This window comes from Chiroxiphia lanceolata, chromosome 14, assembly GCF_009829145.1.
Source record: "Chiroxiphia lanceolata isolate bChiLan1 chromosome 14, bChiLan1.pri, whole genome shotgun sequence".
Classification (NCBI taxonomy): Eukaryota; Metazoa; Chordata; class Aves; order Passeriformes; family Pipridae; genus Chiroxiphia; species Chiroxiphia lanceolata.
Genome location: NC_045650.1, coordinates 154708 through 182027, shown reverse-complemented (window position 1 = coordinate 182027; position 27320 = coordinate 154708). Strand labels below are relative to the sequence as shown.

Genomic DNA, 27320 nt, shown 5'->3' with positions numbered 1-27320 from the left:
ATTCAGGTATTCCCCAGGAGAGGGCACAGACATCCGCATAGAATTCCCTGCACATACCTGCACAGCCACCGCTCCATTGTAGGCAATTCCCAATTTACTTGGTGCGTTAACACCCAAAATGCACAGTTAGACATGAAGGAGGAATCCAGCACCTGTTTCTTCTCCTCCTTGAGGAATTTCAGCAGCATTGGAGCCACAGGAGTTGGGTTCCCCGCTTCCATGGCCTTCTGGGAGCTCCCTTTTGGAGCCTGGAATCCCAGGATGGTTTGGGTTGGAAGGGACCTTAAAAACATCCAGTTCCACCTTCCACCAAACCAGGTTCCTCCAAGTTTATGCAGCCTGGCCTGGAACATTCCCAGGTGGAAATCCCTCAACAGGAACAGCACCTGACAATCTGCAGATCCATCCATGGGGATTTTTTGCTTATGGATATGTCTTCATGGATTCCCATTCACACTGGATTCCTTGCTTCTCTCCCATGGCTGAGCAGGCTTCAAGATCTGTCCTTTGTTGAGAGAGAGGGAGCAAAAAAGATCAGATTCATAAAGCAGCTTTGACTTTTCCCAACCCCACTGCCCTGCTCTGACTAACTCATTTATTACTCAGTAACCCCTACTAAGGGTTAGCATTTACTATAATCCTTACTCAGGGTTGTTACTCCAAAGACTACTGGGTTTTGTATCTCCCCCCCCTACTCCCCTAAAGAGCAGGAAAATACAATTTCCAGGAGAAACGCTCCGATGTAGGAGCTGTTTGCAGGCAAGGGAAGCTACAATTAACACACCTTTCACCTGAATGTCCCCCAAATGTAAACTGCAGCTTTATCAACTGTAGTCAGTGTTAATGCTAATAATCCAATTAAATGTAAGGCAAGTCTAATTAAGGTAAATGAAGGATTTCACTGGCAACATTAAGAACATTTAAAATTAGCAAGAAGGAAAAAAAGGCTGTGAAACACCTGGGGACTGAGTATACCCAAGAGCCAGGCCTAATTTTTGCCTTAATAGCTAGAAAATCCCCATTTTTAAGGTGCACAGTGCAGTGGGAAATATTGATCAGGGGCTTGATAACAGGTCTGGGGTCTATTCCGGGGGTTCACAGGCTCATCCTGCCCCAAGTGAGGATGGAGAGCTCAGGACCAGCATCTCCTGCAGGTCCCCTCCTTGTTACTCAGCTCCTACACAAGTATTAAAAACCTCCAAATGCTTATTTTCAGACTGATGACTGAAATAGCCTGCACGGCTCTCCCAGGCAGATTTAAACCATCCACATGCATCTCCCAATGCAAATGGCAGCCTGAAGCACTTGGGAAAGCCTTCAAAACATCAACTCAACTCCTTTCACCTCATGTCTCACCACTCTGCAGATTTAATAGGAGGTTTGACTGTTGCTGCACAGCTCTAAGTAAAGTATTGATTCCAACCTCGTTCATAAACACAAGGCAAGTTTTCTGCACCTGGAATCCCCCTCTTCCCTGAGCATTCTCCCACCTCACCTGAGTTTGCCAGCACTCAGAAAATGTAACAACTCACCTTGACTTTTGAATTAATGACTAAAAGAATGGGATAAAAGAGCATTTTTAAATTACACCCTCAGCAGTGGTGGCTGTGGATTCGTCACTCAAAAGCGACCAGGGAAATCTCTTCACCTGGAGCCTGGATCACCCACAAAGGTTGGACTAAGCTCCTCTCAGAGGCCAGAAGCTCTGGTTGCTCCTCAGGAGGCTTTGCAGTCAGCCTGGAGTCACCTGTGGTTGAGACACAAACAGCTTCCCAGGAGAAAGAAAACACTGAAGATATTTGGCTTTAATATCTAAAGATATTTAGGTTTATGTATAAAGAAAAATCTAATTAAAAAATATCAGAGTAGCACAGTGTAAAGAAGACACTAAGTTTTAACACAGCTTCATTACTAATAATTTTTGGGTTGTTTTTAAAGAACCTAGGCAGTGCTGCACCCCCCAAAACCATTAAGGCCACCCAGTTTCTCTCCTGTAAGGAAGGGGAAGTGGCACCACATTCACTTTTAGATAAGCTCATTACTTAAGATCCTTTAATTGACTTCACATTTCCAAGTGTGAAGTTGTTCTTTGAGTTAATTAATAAACAATGATCAGACCAGCCATTTATCTACTTTAAAAAGGCGAGGTGTTTATTTTTGTAGGGAATAAAAATAAATTGTAATACAAGTGAAACTTCCTGGGACAAATACATTTAGAGAGAAAAAACCACAGTGCTTCTCTAGAGATGGACAGTTATTTTTTCAAGCAGTGCACGAACTAAACTGACACACAGGGCCATCATGGAACGTTCTGGAACAGGGGGTTTCACCACCCACAACTTACACAACTGTCCCTCAGCAGTGACACAGACAAACAGCAACACTGACATTTCCAGCCAGCACTACACACAATTTTGGGAATGTTCCTACAAAGATCAGTTTGTGGACGACAGGGAAGGTCCATCTGGGCTTGGGATGGGATCCAGTGCTATGAGTTACTCCAGGGGTATCTGCTACATTAAATACAGATGCATTTACAGAGAGAAATGGTGGGAGAGACACACCACCCACTGCCCTCCTGCCCCGCTCCTGCACTGCAGAGGGGCCATTAAATTAATGTAATTATTAACTGGACGTCAAGTTAATGTAATTATTACAACACCTGCCCCAACAAATGACACCGACTGCTGCTGGCACCCACCTGGCTGCCTGAACATGACTTAACATAACCTAGTCCCTCAGCTAATTAATCAAGCTCTGGGTAGTAATTAAAACTGGTACATTCAGAGCAGCTTCTTCCCCCAGGGAAGTGCCTGGATGTGCGTGAGGGCTGGGACGTAAACAAGGAATAACTGGGTTGGTCCCTACAAAACAACCCCAGCACCCAGAGTGGTGGGACAGGCAGGAGTGATAGACACTGCAGGAATTCTCCTGGTCCCTCATGGATATCCATTACTACACTGTGCCAAGGAATGATCCTTTGGGTGGTGACCGTCAGGGCTGGGGCTGCCCAAGGACCAGGCAGCAGTGCCTGGAACAGGAGCTCTTCCCTTGGAAATGCTTATCCTGTGGGTGCTGCAGCTTTGGGAGCTCCTGCCAGGGCTCTGTGTCTCCAAACCTGCTGGGAACAGCAGTCAGAGGGCTCTTCACCATGTAGATTCCAACCTGTAACCCTACAAGGTCTCACTCCAGGTGGAAATCCTCTGAAGCACACCTTCAGCTCCTGGCAAATCCTGCTCTCCAGGATTCCAGAAGCTTCCTGAAGACAACTGAAGACAAGCAAAGCTTCCCAGCTGCCTCCAAGCAAGTGTCCTCCTCTATCCCAGGCATTTTTGCACCAGCCACACTGCAGGGGGAGTTTTCTTCCAAGGACTTAACTGAGCCAATCACTGAGCACAGGAACAGACTAGGCAGCCAGGAGGAAACTACACCTAAACCTTTAACAGACTGCTTTTTCTCACCTATTAAGAGGCCAGTGGAGAACTAAAACCATGGAAAACCCCATTATTCCCTTTTTTTTCCAGCAGAGCAAACAGTACCCATTGCATTTTCTCTGCCAACTGCAAAACAAAACACAGTTTAAGGATCCACCAGAGTGAAGTTCACATTAAGACATTTCAACTGAGAAATGAAGTTCCACAGGTCCCTCTTCTACTTCAAAGTAGTAGTTTACATAGAATGTGACCTACTGCAAGGTTACACCTGGTTATAGCAGGAGGGACACTGAGCACAGGCAGGAGGGTCCTGGGGAAGCCTTGGAGGGACCTGGTGGAGCCAGAGGAGCTCCAGAAAAGAACCAGCTTTCCACAAATAGAGCCCACCCACAGCAACCAACATCCCTTCTTCCTCCCAGTTCTCCCAGTCAGAAGAATCCAAATGGAAGGAAGTTGCATTGTTCACTCAAGAGCTCCAATAAAAGCAGGATTTCTGACCTCGGGACGCAGGGAAACTCCACTAGGAATAAATAAGTCACAGTAACTCTCATACAGGGCTTGCTGAAGCAGATTCCTATGTAACAGCTTTTCCACTCCTTTAACACTTCCAGGAAACAGAGAATCAAGTCAGCAGGGCGTTCCATGAGGAGGGAACACAGGCTTCTTGGAATGCTTCAGGAAGGAGATCCCACCTGACCTTCATTTTTGGTCTTCAAGCACCCCAGAGTTACCATCAAAACTAAAAAGCTTCTTGCTAACGGCTTTTCAAACCAATAAGCTCATGGAAAGCCAGGAAAGCCTGGAATCTTTTCCAGCTTCATAAATTACAGCACCGGCATGAATGATTTTTAATACACTGGAGGTTGGACCAAGTCTGTACAAATTAAATGCAAGAGGTTTAAAAAGACAGGACATGAATTTTTGCATTTCCAAGTATAAAGTCACCCATTGTTCTGTCACTGAAGTTGAAAGCAGAAAGGTTACTACAAGCTTACTAACACTTGCAGGGTCTGAAGTGACCTGGTGGTGGTTACACACACCTGTAGTAACATTGTAGTCAAGAGGATTTGTAGAGATCAGGAATAATTAATAATAATTAAACTTTCTCAAGGTAATCTGTGGCAATTCCAAAGACAAGGCAATGTGTAAACATTTACGGAATCCTCCTGCAAGCTGGTTTTACACAATAATTAATCAATGGCATGTCTAAAACCTTCAGGAGTCAGTCAAAACCCTCTACAATTCTGTATCTCTAATGAAAATCAGAGATATTAAAGATATTAAAAGAACTGATGATCTCTAGAATACTTGGTCCTAAAAAATGCCTTTCTGGGCCTCATTTCCCATTTGAGATTGCTCCAAGAAGCCAGTACATTCTTGTACCACCTGGAAAGAAGAGACAGAGGCTGATCTGTAAGTCATACCTGGGGCAGCATTTCGTGTGCTTGGTTTTTAATCAATCATTTCAGCTCCCACTCCTTCCTTGAAACAACTCTATTATTTGCTTTATGACTGACAACCCCCCAATATTAAAAAACTTCCTTTTTGCCATTCCAGGCAGTGAAGGAACTCTGTGTTCTTGACTCTTGCCCTTTTAGAGTCTTTTGACATGCTTAATAAAATAGATATTTTCTTACCCAAAGTGAGACACTCAGGGGAGTTTTTGGTGGTTTTTTTTCTACTTTACCTTGAAGACCAAACCTCACCCAGTGATTTCACCCTGGGTTATAACACAATGAGGGGCAGATATTGCATTTTATGATGCTATAATGGAATGTTTTCTACTTCTTACTGGAGATTGGGAAGGCTCACTCAATATTTGCTTCATAAAGAGAAAAACTGATTTTAAAACTTAACAGCAGTACCTAAACAACAGTTTCAAGAGCAAGCAAAAAAGCATCCTGAATTAACTGCACAAAGGGACTCTGCGCAATTAAGCACATCTGTAGAAGCTGTCCAGAACGTGGAATGTGGGACAGTTTTCCTGGGGGGTGGAACATCCTCCACCTCTCCCAGGCCACACTGTGATCTCAGAAATGCTCCTTAGGCCTTGGCCTTGACAAACAGCACCTGGGCTGAACTCTTGAGCTCTTCAAAAACAGTCTGTTCCCAGGAAGTCTGCTGGATAATGAGCTCCTGGTTTTTAACCAACAGCCTTGGAAACTGATTTTTTCTTGCCTGAACAAGCTGAAACAACATTTTTATTGATTTTTAAACATTGTTTATTGATCTTGTAAAGAACGTTATTGACCCAAATTGTGGCCAGGATGGAAAAGACTGTGATTAAAGCCAACTCAGGGGTCCTGAGTGAGACCCTTGGAGCCCTCCTAGACCACAGGTGGCTGCACCAGCATCTCCCTTGGAGCAGGACACCTCTCAGAGCACGAAACTCTCACGTTTGCTTACTTGGAGGAGCCAGGGCTGAAACCTCAACCCTTTGCCCGCTGAGAACACGCAAAGGCATCCAACACGAGTCCTTCACTGAATTCCAGGGGAATTTCTCCCAGGGATATACCTGTACACACTCCTTTAGGGCTGTGGGATGCCACAGCAAATGGACTGGGAATGTTGCTCTCCTGGATTCTTAAGTACTTTAGAGCTGTAAGGAAGTTCAGCCTCCAAGGGAGTTGTGCTTTTAGTAAATCCTCCAGGAATCCTTTGGTAAATTGTTTACCTCCAGCTATGGATTCAGTGCTGTTAAGTGCTGCTTATGATTCTACAAAACCTTGAGGCCTAAACTGTTGGTCAAGCCCAGGGCCCAGTTTGGCAGTGTGGTCTACTCTGAACCTTGTGCCTCCAAAGGAGGCTCTCCCTTATTCCTTCTTATCCTGACCCTTTTCCATCCCCAGCCTCCAGGTGGACAATTTTTGGTTGGTTTTGGTTTTACAATGATGATTTTCTCTTTTAGTGTGCTTTTTCTGTGTGTGCTTTAACCATGTATACGAAGCAGTAGAGTGAACCTTGCCAATGAACTTGGTCACACTTCTACTGTTCCATGAAACCTGCTTTTGCTGGGGGTTCTTTGAGGACCTTCAGACACTCATTTGTGACAGGGACACCCATTCCTTGGGGAAAAAAGTCCTTGTTTCTTTACAGGGCTTCTGTATAGATGCAATACACGTCCCTGTTTTAAACCTGCAACTTTGAACTGTATCTCCAGTTGAGATTCCAGCACATGGAAGACTCAAGTAGCGTTAACAAGCCCTGGAGCCACAGCCATGTCCCAAGGTGTTCATGTTCACTTCATGTTCCAATGAGGGCTCACATCCCAATTTCCCTTTTGTCACAAAATTACCAAGTTCATTGCCATGAGAGATGCTGTTCATCTCACCACATCTTGATGGTACAGACAAAACATTCCAACAGTCCATGTAACTTTACATCCAAGATAACATTCCCTGTAATCACTCAGCAAGTGATAAATCATTTTAGGCCCCATTTCAATAAGAGAACACAGCTCATCTGTAATTGCTGCCTCATCAGTGGATGTGGAGAAAGCACATTGATCCCAGCTTAAAACAGAGTTACTGTCTTGCTTCAGCTTAACCAAGACCATAAAATAAGAGAGAAAAGTTCCACAGAAATGTTTTCCTATCGTTTCTCATTTCTAATTCTCCCTCTGGTCAAAAATCCATGTGTTACAGGCTGACTCTGGCTTGCTGCAGTAAATGAGGTCCATAAGAACTTATTCTTCGAGAGGTCAGCTTATAAGAAGCTACTGAACTCAGGGGGATCAGCAAAGACCCTGTGGAGGCTGCAGCAGGTAAAAACCTCCTTAGAAATACTGACTACAAAGACCCAACACTACACTTTACACTACAATAATAAAAACAGCACATGGTGTGGCTGGACATGAGAGCAACCTCAGAAAAAGGCACAGGGGGTTTGGTTTGTGTAACAAAAATGCATAGGAAACAAAAACTGAGTCAGTTCTGCTACAAGGTGAGGGTCCATGCAGAGAGTCATTCACAGCTAAGAAAGGGGGGGGGAGGGGGGAGTTATCATTTTAAGATGAACTGGAATTTTTATCATTTTAAGATGACCTTGTACCAGCACTGAGCACAGACAGATTGCATCCTCTCTCCTCTGGTTACAAACACTCTGCCCAACTCCTCAGCATTAATTGGCCAGGATTTCTTCCAGCTTCAAACACCAGTGCTGGCAGGCACCCACAAACCTTAAAAACACACGTGTTTCCACCAAAACCCGAGTTTACACGAACTCCAGGAGCATCCCGGTCAGCTCTGCATCATCCAGCTGCACAGGGATATGTCCCAAACCCAACCTGCTCCCCCAGCACACCCTGTAATCACACTCAGCTGTAATGGGGGTCTGCACCCCGTGGGGTCACCCCACCAGAGCCTGCTTCACCCAACAGTTCAGAGCTCCTTACTGGTGCTGAGCATTCCCAGAGCTCCTCACTGGTGCTGAGCATTCCCGTCCGACACCTCCGTGGGAGGCACCAAGATCCTGGTGGTGTGAGACAGGTTCTCTTTGTGCTTCTGGTCCATAGCTGAGCCCCCAGCCCCAGGGGAGGTCCCGTTGCTCAGCACAGGGGTTGCTGCCCCTCCATAGTCCTGAGGAGTGTTGGGCACGGGGGCTTTGGGAGCAGCATGTCCTGCTCTGGGGAAGGAGGAAGCTTCACCAGGCAAAGGACCGTCAACGAAAGGAAGTTTCTACACAAATAAAAAGATGTTAAAAAAAAATTAATAAAAGGTACTATTCACAGGTGTCAGCAGTGTACAAAAAATCAACTGTCAACACAACAGCCCTGTGCCAGTGCCTCTTTTCCAGCACTGAAGTCCATGGGCACAGATCTTTACATGTTTGATACAAAGACCAGAGTTTAATTAGGAAAGCTGAAGTTTCAGCATCCACATTAAACTGGCAAAGGACACTGATAGCCTTCTCACTGGTATATTTTTAGATGTGTTTTTTAGTTTGTCTGTGGGTGTTCTGGGTTTTTTTTAGTACAAACAGCAAATCTACTGCTAGCAGAGCCTTGTCATTTAACCCCTCATTTTGCCCAGCTTACTGAAACAACTCTCCAGTGCCAATATTCAAACCCAGATACACTGGCCAAAGCCTTCGTGGGATTTGAAATACTAAAGAAATATAAATAGCCTCACATTTTCCAGTTCAGATGCATCGTCCTCCAGCTGCACCTTCTGGCTCATGCAGCTCAGCAGATGATCCAACACACACTGTTTTGGGTGCATCCCTTTGTCAAAGCGATTGTACATCCCACCCCAAAACCTCAAGAACAGGGCAGGAAAAGGGAATTAGGAGGTCAGGTCACTTGTGCCCTACTGCCAACATTCTGTTAAGAAAAGAATTTCTTCAAGAATTCTTTTAAGAATTTTCAACAGCTTGTGGTAGGTAATTGATTGCAAAAACCACCACGGCCTTGGATCATGAAATTCTGTCTCAATGGGCAAATTTCATAAAGTTAAAAGACCTGACAGTAGGTATTAGAATAGGATGAAAATACATTTTTTTTTCTATAGCAGACTTACTGGAGGCTTGGCCAGCTCACCTTCAAGTCCTCTTTGCCCACAGTAACCACATATAGCACTTAAAAAACACATTTGCATCCCCCTCTCCCTCAGCAGGGACCAGACACAAAGCCAACTCACCACCTCTTGTAACACCCTGGGCAAGCAACCAGAACATCCTTCTTGGGAAAAAACCCTGACTGCATCAGCCTGGGTGTGACTGGGCACCAAATTCCTGCTTGAAAGACTTTCTTAATATATATTAAAAAGGAGAAAAAGAGGAACTTTCTCAAACAACTGTCTAGCCTATGACTTACATGTGACAGAGCAAGCAGTCAGGGGGCGTGTGGTTCTATCTTCATCTGAAGTTCTGTTTTTCCTCGCCTTTCCTCACCCTCTTTCTCAACCCCAAAGAAAAAAATATTAAATTACAGCACCTGCACTTATTTAACCATTACCGGTGCACTGCTAATCTCAGTTTATGGGTGAGGAATGAGGGGAAGAGTAAAACAAACCAAGCTGATCAGTGCAAATTTATTTTATTAAACCTGAATTATCAATCTACATCATAATGAAAGAAATCCCCCCTTCTTAAATGAGCAACTTACTGGAAACTGAAAGGTAGTGTGTTTGGTTGAAGCTCTTTGTAAGCTGTAAACCCTCTGTACAAAGGATTTCTCAATTCCTGCTTCCTCTGTAAGAGGAAAGGCCACAGAGAATGGGTCTTCTCAAAGATTCTGTCAAGAACAAATAACATCTAATCACTAAAAAAAGAGGCAAGTGGATTAAGAACTCTAACTGTTCAGAGGAGAATTACATTAAGGAAGCTATGAATTATTTTTTACACATTATCTGATTAATTACATAAACACAAGATACATCCCTGAGGAATATATAATCCACCAGCCAATCCAGAAGGGCTTACTGTGGTCCAAATTAAACATCTGTCTTCTGAGATATAATTTTTTAGCATCTCTCAAGACAATGCTACCCTTAACCAATCTAGAGTTATATTAAAACACACAAACACATCCAACCTGCCCCTTTCCTGACATTTCAAGTCACTTCTGGCTCTACCAACTGCCAACTCACTTGAGATCCTCACGCTCCTTGTGGCAGGGTCCCAAGGAAGTTGCCAAACTGGCAGGAGTAAACATGGTCATGGATTTCCAGAAGGAACCTCTCATTGAACTCAAAGGAGCAGGGGAACTGCTGCATGAGCTGCCAGACACACTCCACAACTGGGTGAACACGGGGGATACCTCCTTGGGGTCCCCATCCAAGTGGCCACACCTGGAGAGATGTAAACAAGGTTAAATCCTGTGTCACTCAACACAAAAAGAGCCCCCAAAACATTAAAATGGGAAGTCTTCTTCCAGTTCTTCAAGTTTATGGTTTGAACTCAGTAAAAGTCCTGAAAAACAGCAGCTGAGATCTTCCCCCAGGAGATAACTGCAAAAGAATGAATCAGAACCTTATTGATGGCACAGGCTGCCCAGGGCAGGGGTGGAGTCACCACCCCTGGAGTGGATGTGGCACTTGGGGACATGGGAGTGGGTTAATGGTCGGACTTTAGGATCTTGGAGTCTTTTCCAACATTAATGATTCTGTGATTTTATGATTAGCACTCCTCAAATAATACAATTTTCAGGTAGGAAAACACCCAGAATTCAGACAATGAATTCAAGCCTATAATTCTGCAAAGCAATAAAAAAACACTGATGAAATAACAGCCCTGGAAGATACTGGCTTATGTCACCAACTCCAGTCTTTTCCAAATCTTCTCTCCCCTGAGCTGTATTTTCCTTTACATTTTTTCTGGGAGCACATAAACCTGAAGACACTGTATTGGTTTCCCAGTCAAGTCCCACCCAGTCACTCCACCCAAATAACCTGCTCCTATTACCTGTGGGAGAACTTGTGGCCCATTGCAATCCACTCCTTTTCTATCAGAACCTGCAGTTTCAAAAGAGGGATTAAAAAAAAAGAGTATTACTTCAGTTAAAAAGAAAAGTGAAGCCTTTGATGCTAAAGCCTAAAAAGCTGCTGACTCTATAGTTACAAGTATATCCCCAGAAACCAATGGGAACAGTAATTGTGATTTACAGATTATCCAGTTACCAGTGCAATGGCACTGTTGGAATGAGTACTTCAGCAAGTCTAGTACTATTTTGAGGGAGCTTCTATGTTTTTAAGTCATAATATATAAGCACACCGAGCTAAAAGAATTAACAGCTTAATATTGCCCTATGTGCTGTTTAACTCAACAAAATAAATCAGCAGCTGGAATTCAACAAATGATTAACACACATATAGGAATGTAAGAAGTACAGCTGTGCATTGAGGAGCTCAGGATGAAATCAGAACAACCAATTTCTATTTTAAATAGAATCCCTGTGCTAGTTATAGGAAAATAATAAGGAAGCAGTGTTTTCCTGAAAGATGTCTCAAAAGGAACCACATGACTGATGCTGCAGTCATTATTTCTTGCTGTATCATATCTAAAGATCAATTCCTGATCTCATCATGCAGAGGCTTAAAGAATAGAAGGCAGGAAAAACGTACAACAGAGTTTTTCTAAGACTTCATTTATATTGCTTATCAAATTTTTCCATTCCTAACACTCCTCATTAATTCATTTAGGAATAACCACTGTCAGGGGACTTGTGCCTATAAACCCTTGTCTCAAGGGACAGCCAAGGATGTATTTGTGTTAGTAATCACTCCTGTTCCTAAGAAATTCATGTCTCTCAGTTCATGCAGAATTGTTCACAGCCAAAGCCCAGGCAGATGTTTCCTATGCTGATGTAATTTTAACTGTTAAAAAAACCCCTGCAGTATAATCCAGAAGCAAAAATAATAATAAAAGTAGCATGGAAGTAAGGAAACAGTCCTGGCACGGGAGAAGGCAAAATTTGCATTGTTGTGATTCCAGGGATTCTTATATGGATCTCTTTTGAGAAAGAGCAGCAGCTCTTCAGGTATTTAACAAGGGACGACTGGAAAGGCACATCCCAGACTGCACTGTATTCATGGAGGGATGGCTGCAAAAAAGAAGAAGCCTGCACTAGAAGCAAACAGCCAAATTCATATGAAATGGCTTTTAAAAAGCTCTGAAATGAGGCAGATTTTACTGATATACAGGTTATATACTGCCTCGTGCTCGACAGCGAGTTCACCTACATGACAAGCTCCTACAGCACTTTTTGGTGGATTGCAGCCAGAGCTGCATCCTTTCCTCATCCATCTCTTGCTGAAACCTCTCATTAGTGGCTCTCATGTGGACATTCAAGGAAACAAAGATTCGGGAATTGTAAATCAACCCCTGCCTTTTGTGCCACAGAGCAATTAAAGCTCATTACAGAATCAAAGCTCCTTATATAGGTCACCTCCTGCTTGTGCCAGGAAAGGGCCTCAAACACTTAATTAGGGCCTGTTTACCTTTCCAATGCAGGAAGCACTTTTTAGTTTTGAATTTTTAAAATTCCGATATTGGTGTCCTTACCATGAAGCCTTTGAAGGTCCTGTAGAAGGGGTCCAAGAGGAGCCCAGCCAGGGAGCAGACCTGGGCTGTGCGATCCCACCCGTCGGAGCAGTGCACCAGGACACTGGCCTTCTCCTCCCTCACAGCCTGAGGAGACACCACACACAGCACTTCAGCACCTTTCCAGCTAGATTTCCGAAATAAATGCTATATTTACCTAAAACTATATTTACCTATATTTACCTAAAACTCCAGAGGAATATTTGTCACTTCTCATCTGGACCACGGAAATGCACCAACGTCTGTGGGTTGAACATCAACCCACAGAAACTCCAACTAGAACGAAATGTTACACCGTGTCTTGGCAGCAACAGACTGGCAAGAAACAGAGCCTGTGATCTCAAGCACTCAGTCTCCTGAAAGGCCAAGAATTCTGTCTCCTCCTCTGAGGAAAGATTTGGTGTATGGGTAAAGAATCGGACACATGGAGATCAGGAACTTCAAGACAAATTAGAAGAGCTGATCCCAATCTCCTCCCATATGCATCATCTTCTTCCCCTTGTACCAGTGGCAGGAAAACACAATAACATTTTCATGCTTGCTACATGGGAAAATTGTAAGAGACAATTACTCTCACGACTCTTGCAATGTTATTTCCTGCACAACCCTTTACTCCTCCTAAAGAGCCCTAGTGGCTTCTCTCCTTTTCCTGACCTGCAAAGCCATGAGCTCTGCAGAAATAAGGATTGTGTTCAATAGTCAAAATTAGTGTCCACATCACATAAATCCAGCAAATAAACTGGTCAAAACAATCCTGCCATTAAAGCAGAGCAGGTAGCTGAATAATGAGCCCAGGGTTATGAGTTGTTTGCACTACTGGACAGAACTGCTTCTATTTAATTTTATTCACATTCTGTGGTTTTACCTGTTTCAAATGGGTTCTAATAAAGCCTCAGGAACCGTTTGCTGCAAAACAACACACAGGACAACACCCCAACACTTTGTCACAGCAGTGTCTAGGAGAGAGCCCAGCTGGATGACCCACTTATGTCCTCCGAGTTGGTTTGGAGAGCTGAGGCCAACCTGGATAGCAGTGTTTTCCCACTGTCTCTCCACCTTCCCAAACAGACAACTACATGTTTTTTAATTCACCTGCAGGCTGGAGAGTAGTTTTACCTTGGCAAGGAAGACACCTGCATCCATGACAGCCTTGATGTGCCGTAACCAACCCGAGTTCTCCAGCCCAGTGAGGAAGTCGTTCATGGAGGGGGATTTCATTTCACATACTAAGAATAAACACAAAGGAATGAGCTGACACCCTGTGAACAGCATCTCCTGCACCTCCTCATTAGCTCTCCACAGTCTGGTATCCTAACAGCTACATTTTTAAAGTGTCAGCAGCAACATCCTGTCTAAAGGACACAGAAACTACTGGCTGAATACTTAAAATTCATAACTAAAAACTGCTGGTTTGTGTAAGAACTTCAGGCTCAGAAAATATCCTCCTCTTTTTTTCAATGGTAACTCATTCTTTTCTCAGCTCAGTTTTTTCCAACAAAGCGAGTGTTTAGTGATCTGTTACTTCACTATAAATCACCATCACACTCACATCTACAACCCTTCCCTCAGCATCACGGAGATCTGAAGACAGGAGAGTTCTAATTTGCAGAGAGAGAAATAACATGTCTAACCTTGAAGGCAACTCAGACGCTGTAATGAAACCCAGCACAGAAAATACTGACAGTAATTAAGTTCACTAACAGTCCATAAGCACCAGAGAGTGAGGTTTTATCACTGCTGAAGAAGAATATGGGAGCAATCAAGTGTTTATTCTGCCTTCTCTTCCACCACAAAATAAATCTGTTAGGAACAGGGAATTGAGGACTCCTACTTGTGATCATCCCCCTCTTGATCCCCAATGGCTCAGGTAAGTATTTCTTCTGCTCTGCTTTGCTTTTTCCCCTAAGATAACAAGGAGCTTAATTACCTGAGGTTCTGCATTTTAATATATTTATGTATTAAAAAATGAATTTATGTATTAATCAAAAGAAATCAGAAATAAATGACAGGTAAGAACGAGGTACATATGAGATTCAAACCTTTGGAAGATCATGCCAAAACTGTATTTCAAATCAGAGATTAGAAATTTGAATCTGATTAAATCAGATTTAATTCAGATAACACTGAAATACTCCAAACTCATATATCAAACCCCAAAAAGTATTTTGTAAACAACCTCTGTTAGTTTTCTTTCAACAGCTCATGAAGCAACCATGAGACTTAGTTGCAAAATGTAGTATTTCTAATGTAATAGCCTTTTCCTTTAATTTGGCACATTAATTAAGGAATGCTGTTAGTGTTGGCTGCTGGTTTTGAATCACTACAAAACCAAGCACAAGAACAAATCAAATGTCAAGGAAGGAAGCATTTTAACCACAATGATACTTTCAGCCACTTCCACAGAGCAAACAAAGCAAGACGCTGACTCTGCTCCCAGCACAATGCTGTGCACGTAGGATTTGGATATTTTTTTGTCCAAAAGTGGCCAGGGATAGCAAAGGCCAGTCCCTGGGCTGTACCCACCTTCCAGGAGTTTTCTGCAGGCTGCTCCTCATCACATGAATGTTCTCTATGCCAATGAATTTGAAGCGGATGTTCTCATAGTTGTCCTCGTTCTCGTAGCCCTTCCCAGCAGCTCGGTTGGCCATGGCATTCAACTGCCAAATCCAAGGGAATGGGAGAGAAAAGGAAGGGAAAATTACAACACTCTACAGAAAGAAATCAGCCTGTTTTTGCAAGACGTTCTTTCTTTTTAAAATCTCCCAGAAAATGGACTGAACAAAGCTGTTACTCAACTGTACTTCCCCACCTCCCAGACATTAATTCCCTAAAATTACACCAGTGTCTCCAGTCCTGAACCTCATATGCAGAGGTTCATTAAGACCCTGTCTAGAATTTCTCCAATTTCTGCTGTCATCAAAGCAGGCAGAGAGACACTGAGGCTGCCCTAACTGTGCAGCTACCTAAGGAAATGCAGAGAGAAGCAAAGGAAAGCAAAACTAGGAAAGTCATTTTTCCCAGTAACATACATACATGATGGGATAGAAATAGTAAGAGAATTCCAAAGCTTTTCACAGACATACATGCACAGATGAAATAAAGCCACCTGAGGGAAACATAGAAATATTCAAGTTGAGCCGGAAGAATACAGCAACCAACCGGAACTGCAGAAAAGTAGAAAAGAAGCCAGTTGCCCTAAAAATTAACCCAAACAGTTTAAGAGCTACAGGAAATCTTGAGTGGTGACAGAAAACAGAGCTCCACCTCCCCCCAGGTTACTCTGGGCAGAGGAGGGATTTGCCTCCATTGAGAAGAGGGAAGGAAAAGTCAGCTATGGTACAGACATGTTTTAAGACTATAAAATAACTCCAGTGTTTCAGCTCTACCATCCAAAGTAAGGTATGTGGGGTTTGAAAGAGAATGTCACCAATTATAATTATCCCCTTTTCACCAAATATTTTAGCACAAAATTGCCATCAAGGATGGATTTCAGGGGAACATCTCTGACACTGGAAGCTGCCTGTACCAAAAAAATCTGCAGTGATTGCTATAAACATATACATCATTACAGAATAGGCGATCTCAGGAAATGTCACAGTACAAAAAGCAAAATAACACTGGAACAACAGGTGAAACATTCCCCATTTTCCCCAAAAGACTTTTCCCTTCTTGCCCTTGCCATAGTTTAACTAAATATGCAGTGTCTGTAAAATAACTGCAATATCTGAACAGTGAAGCAGGTTCTCAGAAAGCTCGATTTTAAAAGTCAGTGCACTTTTAAATCTTTGCATTTAAATACTTGTGTGCTATGAAATTCCCTGTGTTCTAATTTCCTTACACCAACACTCCTAATCCATATGCTTAGGATTACAAGGGAACCATTTGATTTGGTTCTTAAATTCAGTTCCTCAAGGTGACAGTCATCAGAGATTGAATTTTGCAAGTATTTTATCAATATCCTCCTAAATAAACCCCTCAGCTCTGAACTTCTGGCCCCAAACAGTGGCTATGGACCAGAAGAGCTGAAGTGTATTAAACTCCAAGCTGCACATCACTGGTGTTATTTTTAAAAGGCAAAAAAATGGAGGAATTGCTTTTCTCAGTTGTTATCAGATCCCACACAGCCGCACTTCCTGCCAGGTCTGCCAGTAAATATATAAATATAGTGTATATTTTTAATATTTATATATATTATCATTTTTATTTAATATATGATATACAATTATTACATATTATATAATAAATAGAACAATATAACTTATATTACACATATAAAATAATATACTTATATATATTTATTATATAAATAAAAAATATTATTTATCTGTACATATAAATATATATATATGTCAATTGCTTTTCTCAGTTGTTATCAGACCCCACACAGCCTCACTTCCTCCCAGGTCTGCCAATAAATACATAAAAAATATTTTATATTTTGTATATTTTTTTATATATATATATATAAAATATATATATATATAATAAATATAAGAATATATTTATAGTGTAGAAATATAAATATTTCTCCAAAATATATGTAATTATTATATAATAAAACATTTTATATAAATAAAATAAATATTTATAAAAACATTTATATTTATAAATATATATTTATGTGTATATAAATAAAAAGTCTATATGGAGTCTTGTTTATTTTTATATATTCAAATAAATAAATAAATAGATAGATAAATAAGACTCCAGTGCCATGAAACTGCATTCTGAGGCTTCTTCCCAACTCAACACATGATGGACTCTCTGCAGGGAAATGCCACAAACTTCAACCCAGGAGACTCCAGGAATGCCAGATCCCAACAGCACTTAACTCTGCAGTTATATATCCTGAACCAGGTGACCCTGCATCCCTGACCCCACACAGCCTAGAAAGCACTGGCAGAGTTGTTACCCTGGAATATTCTGAACTGGAAGAGAACCACAAGGATCATCAATGAGTAGAGTGACTCATACAGGGACTGACCCCACAGCCTTGGCATTAGCACCACACTCTAACCAACCAAGCTAATCTCAGTTGTGCCAGAGTAACCTGGAACCAGCTTTACTAATTCAGACATGAAGTACAGAAGAAGCCCAGAACCCCAGGAAGGTTAACCTTTGGCCTTGTGTCTACAACATACATGAAGGGGCTCCCAGGGTTGGCCTCTCGGATGGCCTGGAGCATCTGCTCGTCCTCCAGGCAGCGTGCGCTGAACCCGGCCAGGGGCTGACTGCAGCGGCACAGGGCAGCCTGCAACACACAGACACAGCTCACCCACAGCACTCCACACGGGATGAGCACTGACCCCACAGACACACACGAGGTGAGCACTGACCCACAGCACCCCATACACACACAGGGTGAGCCCTGACCCCACAGCATCTCATACACACACAGGGTGAGCACTGACCCTACAGCAACTCACACGCACACAGGGTGAGCCCTGACCCCACAGCAACTCACACGCACACAGGGTGAGCCCTGACCCCACAGCAACTCACACGCACACAGGGTGAGCCCTGACCCCACAGCATCACATACACACAGAGGGTCACCCCTGATCCCACAGCACCTCTCACACACACAGGGGGTCAAACCTGATCCACAGCACCTCCCACCCACCCCAAACACCCACTGAATGGGGTTAATTGTGTTCTCTTTCACTGAAAAACTGCTGCTCAACTGGACCCACACAAACCTTACTGGGCTATTTCTTGAAGCGAGAGGTTTGGAAACTTCATTAAGTAGAGAGGCCAAGAACCTCACAGTGTGCTCTGCCTGATGATCAGGATCCCAAATGTTAGCAGTCCACAGAACCCCAGAATCCCAGAAGGGCTTGCTTGGAAGGGACTCAAGACCACCTCATTCCACCTCCTAAGCAGTATGTTCCACCTTCCACTAGCCCAGGTTGCTCCAAGCCCTGTCCAACTTGGCCTTGGACACTTCCAGGGATCCAGGGGCAGCCATGGCCTCTCTAGGCAACCTATGCCAGGGCCTCCCCACCCTCACAGGGAAGGATTTATACCCAATATCCCATCTAACCCTGTCCTCTGGCAGTTTAAAACCATTCCCCCTTGTCCTGTCACTATGTGCCCCTACAAAAAATCCCTCTCCCTCCTTTAATAAGGCACTGGAAGGCCATAATTTCTCATGTTTTCTACTTGGTTTCTATTTCCAAACCATTCTTTTCCACAGTTTTCCTTCTCAGTTGTTACTGTTCCACGCTCAGAAGTGCACTGAGTATGCTTTAAGTTGCCAGCACAACTCCATGCAGTGCCCAGGTCAAGGCACATTTCCTCAGGAAAACAACAATTTGGCTGTGACAGCATTTTCCTCACATCAGCATCTAAAACACTGCTGAGGCAGCAAAGTTAAAAATTTACATTCTGGTCTTCAGTGGAAAAAAACAAAAAAATGAAACCTTCACTTATTGTGACCTAGTGGGGATTTATTTCAGGGTGGTTCCTCCTCTTCAATACTAATAAAATCTAGCTGAGTTAACATGGAACTTAGTAAAACATTACTGAATATAGCTAAACAGGAGATTTAAAAGCCCCACATCAGAAGGAATTGCTGAAAGTTGATTTAAATAAAAAGGAAAGTTGGAAAGTTTGGGCTTTTTGCAGAGCTCTGGGTGCACCCCAAGTGTTTGTCTTCGGCTTATTCTGTGACTCAGAATGAACTAATATTTAAAGCCATTAAGAGAAGCACAGTTCTCAAATGTCTCAAGTCTAATAATTATCTCATTATTTCCTGTCACTAGAAGGGAACTGGGTAAAAAGGGGAACCCTCACTCTCACCCCAAGCCAGCACTAACATTGTTTTCCTTATACAAGTAAGAAAGCACCGGAATCCGCCCTCGGCTTCTGAACTTTGAACTTCCCATCACCACTGCCTTGGAGGCAGCCCGAGGCACCACGATTTCTGGAGGGTATGTGCTGCAAACCTGAGTGAGAAGAAAGAAAAAACAAAAACCCAGATATTAGTACTGAGCAATTCAAAATCCATGAAAAATTCATCTTGAGCTCATGACATTAAGATTTATTTAGAAAAATAACACAGGAATAGGTTCAAAATAAAACAATGTGAAGGAAAGGATCAATTTTAAAAGTGAACCTAGAAAATGGACTGCACTGCACCCAGTACATATTAAAAGAAGTTCTTTAAATTCATAAATTTTATGAAAGTTTCTGATTTAGAATCACAGAATGGTTTGGTTCGGAAAGGACCTTACGGATCATCTTGTCCCAACCCCCTGCCATGGGCAGGGACACCTTCCACTAGCCCAGGTTGCTCCAAGCCCCGTCCAACCTGGCCTTGGACACTTCCAGGGATGGGGCAGCCACAGCTTCTCTGGGCAACCTGTGCCAGGGCCTCACCACCCTCACAGCCAAGAATTCCTTTTCACAAAAAGAGAAAAGTAAGAACAACTATATTTAAAAAGTTCCCTCTAAATCTCATTCTGAAAAGGAGTGACCAGCAATCACGAAGCACCCTCAGAGACCAGCTTTATCTTTCCTCCTCAAATCAGTACATTTTCTCAGCATAGACTTCACAGATGAGCTCCTCCCCAAGCCTGGCTTTACATTAGGCTTGACAATTTTAACACACAGGCTGGAAACCCCAAGGAAATTCTAAAGCACTTGAGAGTTACACTTGAGCAAGTACAACCTCAGAGTGACTAATGATTTGAGCTGCTCACATTCAGGTGCCTTAATCAGCTACTGGAAACAGCATCTCTGCCATCACATCTCAATTCAGGCATCCAAACACATAGCCAGGTAAATGAGCTGTCACTTCTGACAGCACAGGCTTGTATTTCTTCAACCCAAAGTGTAACAGCAAAGAAAGCTGCCCAGGGAAGAGAGTGGGGAGCAGGGGAAGGGATTCAGGACCAAATATGTTGGTCCAAACAGGAGCTGCCTGTTTTGGCTTTTTGACAGCCCGGTCTGACTGGTCCACATTAGAAGAAATAAAAAGGGAAATAATGTGTAACAGGATTTTGAACAAGCTTGCTGACAAATGCTGTTGTTTATTGTTGTTTAGATCCAAGATGGCCTTTCAAAGAAAATAACAGCAGCAGCCAGTTTGGACTGAAATGACAGAGAGGCCTTATAAAGCAGAAGATCCAACCAAGCAAGCAAAAGAAGGTCTGTTTTTCTCCTTCCTTCCCTAGTCCCTCTCCACTCTGCCTCATCCCCTACCAATCCAAACTGCTGCCATTTATTTCTCTCCTACACATCTGTCCCTAGTCAGGTGGGACAGGCTTTGGAAATACCAAAAGCAGCTAAGGGTACTTCAGGCTTTTCCTAACAGATGGTTTGCCATTTCTCTAGCAGAACAATTCTCTGGTCCCTTGCCAGGGGGATCAAAGCAAACCAAGGTGACTCTGCAGCTCTTCTGTAGTATCATTATCTGCAACTTCCCATCAAGATGATGCTGCTTAAAACCGAGAGAGCTCATTCCTCCCCAGAGGCAGCAGCAGGGCTGCTCTCTGTCATTAATAACAACAAGGAGATACTGCATTAAATGGCTACTTGGGGCAGGAATTACCTCGTAGTCCTTGTTAACATCTGTTATTTCCCAGTAGTCGTTTGGAATTCCCATGCGCTGGTAATCCAGTTTTAAATCAATTAGTTTCCACCCAATTTCCCGGTTCTCTTTAGACATCTTAGGATTGTAAGAGAAAGCATAAAGTTCTTCAGGTTTCACTGGGAAGAAGAAAGAAAAAAAATTAACTATTTAATAACTAAAGAGATGCAAAGACATACAGAGAGGCTGGAACTTCTGGAAATCAATCATTCAGTGCTGCAGAGAAGAGTATTTGAGATATTTAAAACTTCTCAACCCCATATTTATAGGATTTTGGTCAGGGTAGTACCAAGTGCTGACAAGTCCTCCTGAAATCCTCAGGAATTTCCAATACTCAGTTCCCACATGCAAGGAAATAGGCTTAAAATATTTTGTTAGAATTAATTGTAAGTCTGAAGCGGTAATTTTCTTGAACAAATGATTTCCTCCTAAATTCACTACAACAGGCACGTTAGATGGGATTTATGTCATAAGCATTAACCCATAAATGACAACACATATCAGAAGATCTATTTTCTGTGGAGAGCTCATACAACAGCTCTTCCACACCTGAAAGTTCATCCTTCAACAGCAAGTTCTAACCCTGAGAGATGTCTGAAATGTTACTTTCAGCCCAACAAAGGCTTCAGGCTGGGTCTGACAAATGGCCATTTACCATCCCAACCTCCTTCCCTCTCCATAAAACGCAAATCCAGCCAATAACTCATTCAGCTAACTCCCAAGGCAGCAAGTGCTCCAGAGACAGAGGGAAACCTGTCAGGGGTTGATAAAGCAGGTAACCCCCAGTTGTCCATCACTCTGCCAAAAAACCATGAAGAGAACACACACACAGACATTTTTTAAACCAAAAACAGAGCACTCTTAAAATCCTTAAGTAGAAGAAAAGAAAGAGCTACAGCATTTAGACAAACAACTACAAGAAACTGGTGTGCTCCCCTGCAGTGACACCTCCCAAGCTTCAAGGCACTACCTAAGTCTCTAATTTGCAAAACTCAAAGAACAGGGACAGCTTTTAAATGTAATGCCAGAAACCTCCTAGATACAGCATAAGACTTAGAACTGCAGAACTAAGAAAACTCCAAAGAGCACAAGGGGGATGCTGGGAATAGACACCAGCCTTAATATCAATTAAAAAAAAAACTTGGCAAAACCCATTTCTCCTACAGGATTTCCAGCCCAGTCCTGTGTGAAGGGCAGCAAGAAGCTGCCTGGTGCTATCAATTCCCCTCCCTCAGACTAGTGACACAATTTACAAATTGCAATTACAAATTACATCCTTGTAATAATAACACAACTCAGGTTCACTGAAGTAGCACCCCAAAAACAGAGGCAGAAGGAAGGCAGGAACTCAGTGGAATGCTGTGCTGCAAGAAGAACAAGAAGCCTGAGGATTCAACCATGATGGAATAAAAAGCTGGAGCCAGAAGAGACCACAGGCTTTTGAGGATGTTTTGCTCACCCTCTTTCAGAGTGACTCCAAGTCAGGGCAGCCTGGGAGAAACACGGGGTGTCACAGCTGAGCAAAGAGTGCAGAGCAGCTTAAACATGCTGCTGGAAACAAATCGAAGATGCCAACATTTAAGGCTTTATTTGTGGGATTCCTGAATTCTGGGTCAGCTGGAGAGGGCAGAACTGCACATAGAAAACAGCAAGTCACATGAATGACTGACAGTGACCAGGGATGGGATGTGACACTCGGTATGAGTGACATGAGAAAAAAGCCTGGGACAGACTCAGTCAGGCAAATGAACCTTTCACAGGCCTCCAGAAGTTCCTTGCAGAACACCAGCTCATTCCCACTGCCACAGGATCATGGAACAGCCTGGATTGGAAGGGACCTTAAAGATCATCCCTTTCCACCCTCTGCCATGGGCAGGGACACCTTCCACTAGCCCAGGTTGCTCCAAGCCCCGTCCAACCTGGCCTTGGACACTTCCACGGATGGGGCAGCCACAGCTTCCCGTGGGCAACCTGTGCCAGGGCCTTCCCACCCTCACAGGGAAGAATTTCTTCCCAGTATCCCACCTAAACTGCTCTCTTTCATTCTTCCTTGTCCTGTCACTCTGGGTCCTTGTAAGTAGTCTATCTCCATCTTTCTGGTAGGCTTCAAAGACTGTGTTTAATTAAGCAAATGTCCTGCGCTCTACTTCCTGAGCCCACCCTTTGTCTCTGGTGGGAAAAGCTGATTCCAATTCCACATCCTGCACTGAGAGCCCAAACCCAAGCTGGGGCAGACAGAGCTTCCCCAAGGCTCAGCCCAGCCTTCCAGCTTAGAGAGCTCCAAGAATTCCCAGAAGAGACTCCCACTCCCAATACCTGGCTGTGAGAGCTTGAGCAGGGAGGTGAACACGTCGTGGCAGTCCCGCTCCTGCCCCAGGACAAAGTGAGCCACATGGAAGTTCTTGCAGTGGATAAGCAGGGGGTACCCAGCTGTGGTCAGAGGCAGCTTCTCCACACTTGCAATGTGGTGATGCAGGATCTGAAAAACAGGGAATAAACAACATTTTTCAGATAAGACTGCGAGCAGCACAAGCAGAAATGAAGTTTCTGTAACACAATCAGCTACTTATGCTTCCTGCAGCTAACTAGCAGCAGAAAATGAGATTATTTGGGATTATTTATCAAACATAAACACCCAGACTGCACCCAAAGGCCAGGTAACTAAAGCAGGACTGAAAAAACACAGATGCACAGAAATTACTTTCAGAGATTGATGTGCAGCTTGGTTTACCTGGTGCACTTTGCTTTCCCACTCTCATATGCAATATATTCTGTCATTCTCACTTTGCTTTAGAATCAACAAAATAGGCTCATTTCAGTGCTAATTCTGCACTTACAAAAGCTGTAAATTCAAGTTTGGTGGCTTGGTATATTGAGTTTGAGAGAGAAAACTACACAAGTTTTTTATATTCCTTGAACTGACACTAATTCCATGAGTGAACTCTATCAAGTCATGTCACCATTGTGCTCATTTCCTTCCAAACCAGCTGTTTCTGTTGAGCATTTGGTATTAAAATGCTATAAAAGGTCATTACAGCTGTGGAACTTCCAAACTTGTTTATTTTGGATATGAGAGCATGTAGTGACAGGACAAGGGGGAATGGCTTCCCACTGCCAGAGGGCAGGGTTAGATGGGATATCGGGAAGAAATTCTTGGCTGGGAGGGTGGTGAGGGCCTGGCACATGTTGCTCAGAGAAGCTGTGGCTGCCCCATCCCTGGAAGTGTCCAAGGCCAGGTTGGAGCAACCTGGGCTAGTGGGAGGTGTCTCTGCCCATGGTAAGGGGGCAGGACTGGATGATCCTTCAAGTCCCTCCCAAACCAAATCGGCCTGTGACATAAAATAACTTTTATAGGTGTGTTTACACAGCCCCAGGCACCACAACATACCCATGTTTCCTTCCTGACTTCAGCAGAAGCCTCCACGTAGATCAAGTGCGTGGCTGTCAGGTACAATGTCCCATTGGCCACCTTCCTGTTCGCGTAGCGATCCAGCAACTTCACGTTCTCGACCTGCAACATAGAAAGAGGATGAAAAAACTACAGAATCCCAGAATCACTGAGGTTGGGAAAGTCCTCCCAGACCATCGAGTCCAAGCTGTGCCTGACCCCCACCTTGTCACCCCGTCCAGGGCACTGAGCGCTATGTCCAGTCCCTCCTTGGACACCTCCAGGGGTGGGGACTCCACCACATCCTGGGCAGTTCCAATGCCTGACAGCCCTTGCTGTGGAAAAATTCCTCCTGATGTCCAACTTTGATGGAGGAATTACCTAAACACCTGTTGAACTCCAGTCATTCAACTTCTAATAAGCAACTCATGAAGCAATACAGGAAAATACATGAATTTAAGTCTGCCCTACAACATCAGCTCAGCTTTATGCTATTATTTCTCCATGAATTAAAGCCAAAAAGGTTAAGTAAACAGCCAAGGTTCAGCATCAGTGTGAGTAACAGGACATCCGGATGCGTAGCCAAGATGATCCCAGTTTGTTACTGGACAAGGCTGACAAATAATAAGACAAAGAACTGCGAAGAAAGACTTGTCTGTGTTCAGAGTAATCAAAGTGTTGCTCTGAAAGTAACAGCCCTCTCCAATCTGACTTCCAAATGCTCAGTGCCTGTAAAAAACCATTAGGAGCTACTTCTTGTACCTCACTTCCTGGCCTGTAAGTGCATTTCATAAACCACACCAAGCTAATTAATAAAAAGCAGCTTTAAAAAGTCTCAGCACAGACATAATAAAATAGTTGACAGTATTTCATCCATTTCCTCCTGGCCTATTTGCCTCTTCATGAAGGTAGATGGAAATTTTCTTTCACCATTAAGCACAAATAATGGGGAAAAATAATTGGATGGATAATAAAAACAAGCTTTTTAACAATATATGATAGATTAGTTTTGAGTATTGAATGTGCGATTTTTCTTACATTGTCTGAGATAAGCCATGGAAAATGTCAGCAAAGAAATTTGCAGAACAGAGGTAGAGGCTGAATGATTCCTAGCATGTCATATTTTTCAGCAAATATAACTATTATATATAATATTTCCCTTTTTCAGGGCACTAGACACAAGCAGGACCAGCAAAGCAACGCAGGGAACAGGGGAAAGAGCATCGCCAAACCAATATCCTAGAGAATAAACCAAAATATAACAATATAACAACCTCCATGGCAGCAAAAGGTTAAATTAAATTACCAACCGCTGCCTGAAGTAAATGCAATTTATTTTTAGCCGCCTGAACACAGCACTACCGGAGCTCCTGTTTCACTGAATTTGACGGGGAAAAAAAGTACATTTGATTCACTCTTTGGGACTGAGGGGGGAAATTTTCAGAGATTGCCGCCAAAACACCTTGTGTCACCCCCTGCAAACCCGCTTCCCAACACGGTGGTGGAGCCACCAGCACCTTCACACCGCGGCTTTAAACCCGCCGCGTTCAGCCCTGAGGGCGCGCAGGGGTTGTTGCCCCGACGGGGATCAAACACGACGCGTGCAGCCAAATAAATCCCGCCGTTAAATGGAATAAACCTCGGTGAGGGTTACCTTTGGGGTGCTGATGTGGTCCATGGCCACCTGGCCCCGCCGGCCTGACGGGCCGCGCCGCCGCCATGAGGGACCGCCCACCCCGCCCCGCCCAGCCCCGCCCAGGACTCGCGAGAGCCGCGCGGCACCGCCACCGCCATGTTGGGTGAGGGCATCGCTGAGGGCACAGCCCGCCGGGCACGGCCCAGGATTCCCCTCCTGGAATATTTGAGGGAAAAGCCCCTTTTCCCTCTCAAAATGTACGGCCAACAGTGTTACCCTCAATGGGCTAATAGCCCTCCCCACTGGTGTAAGGGATCAGAGGTGCGTTTCACATTAATGCTTGGCACACTCAGCAGAGCTAATAATACCTGTTTATCAGGTTTTCCCTGTAATTTAATTTCAGAGCACAGCGCTGCCTCTCACTGATACCTAGCCTTGATCCCGAAGAACTGCTTTAATTCACGTGCTTGCAATGAGTGTTCGTGTCCCACACGAACACCCGGGGGCAGCTGCTTCCCCGGGTGTTCTTTCCAACCTAAGTCTCAATTTCCTGAGAAATTCCCTTCAGCAGGGTGATCTTGTGTGGAGTCTGAGAATTTACAGGTTTTAATTATTACATGATCAGAATCACAGACTGGTTTGGGTTGAAAAGGGACCTTAAAGCACATATAGTTCCAACCCCTGCCACAGGCAGGGACACCTTCTATGGGTGTTTTTCCAATTGGGGATATTGGTGTGATGAGCCAGTCGAGTGTTTTTATGGATCCCAGCAAGAAAAGACTTGAACTCCATAAGGTGTTGATTAAAACACTGTTTATTAGAGATAACAAGAGAAGGCAAAAGGGGATACCCTGCCATTCCTTCCTTGGTGGGAATCTCAAGCTGTGTAGGATCAAATGGACCCCAGCCAGGGAACACTGCACAGATCTGGCTTCATCCTTTCATCTGTACCCTCAGAATTAACCAAATCTGAAATTCCTACCCCTCGTACAAACATTCCATACTTGTACAAACCCACACGGTTCTTACTTCCAGGGAAGAGGAGACACATGGGGTGTAAATCCCGGGTGTGGAGCAGCACAGACTCCTCCTCTGCAATTAGTGAGGGCAGAATTTATTAATTACAGCTTTGCATTTGTACTCCACATAATCCAAAGTCGGTTTTCCCCCCATTAGCCTCTCCTGGGGTTTGCAGAAAGATGAGGATACTTTAGAAGGTTACTAATAAAC

General features: G+C 43.7%; 1 protein-coding gene across 1 annotated transcript; it reads right to left on the bottom strand.

Annotated features, from left to right (window-relative positions):
* Positions 1-76: 76 nt before the first annotated feature.
* MTMR8 (myotubularin related protein 8) lies at positions 77-26178 on the bottom strand. The gene is given in 18 exon segments (XM_032701840.1): positions 77-500; positions 1533-8110; positions 8564-8690; positions 9538-9666; positions 10022-10047; positions 10049-10170; positions 10173-10222; positions 10836-10885; positions 12435-12560; positions 13590-13699; positions 14997-15009; positions 15011-15130; positions 17590-17724; positions 19292-19420; positions 21028-21185; positions 23383-23545; positions 24455-24577; positions 26109-26178. Coding segments are annotated over 17 exon segments (1863 nt in total). The 5' UTR covers positions 26133-26178; the 3' UTR covers positions 77-500; positions 1533-7852.
* Positions 26179-27320: the final 1142 nt, after the last annotated feature.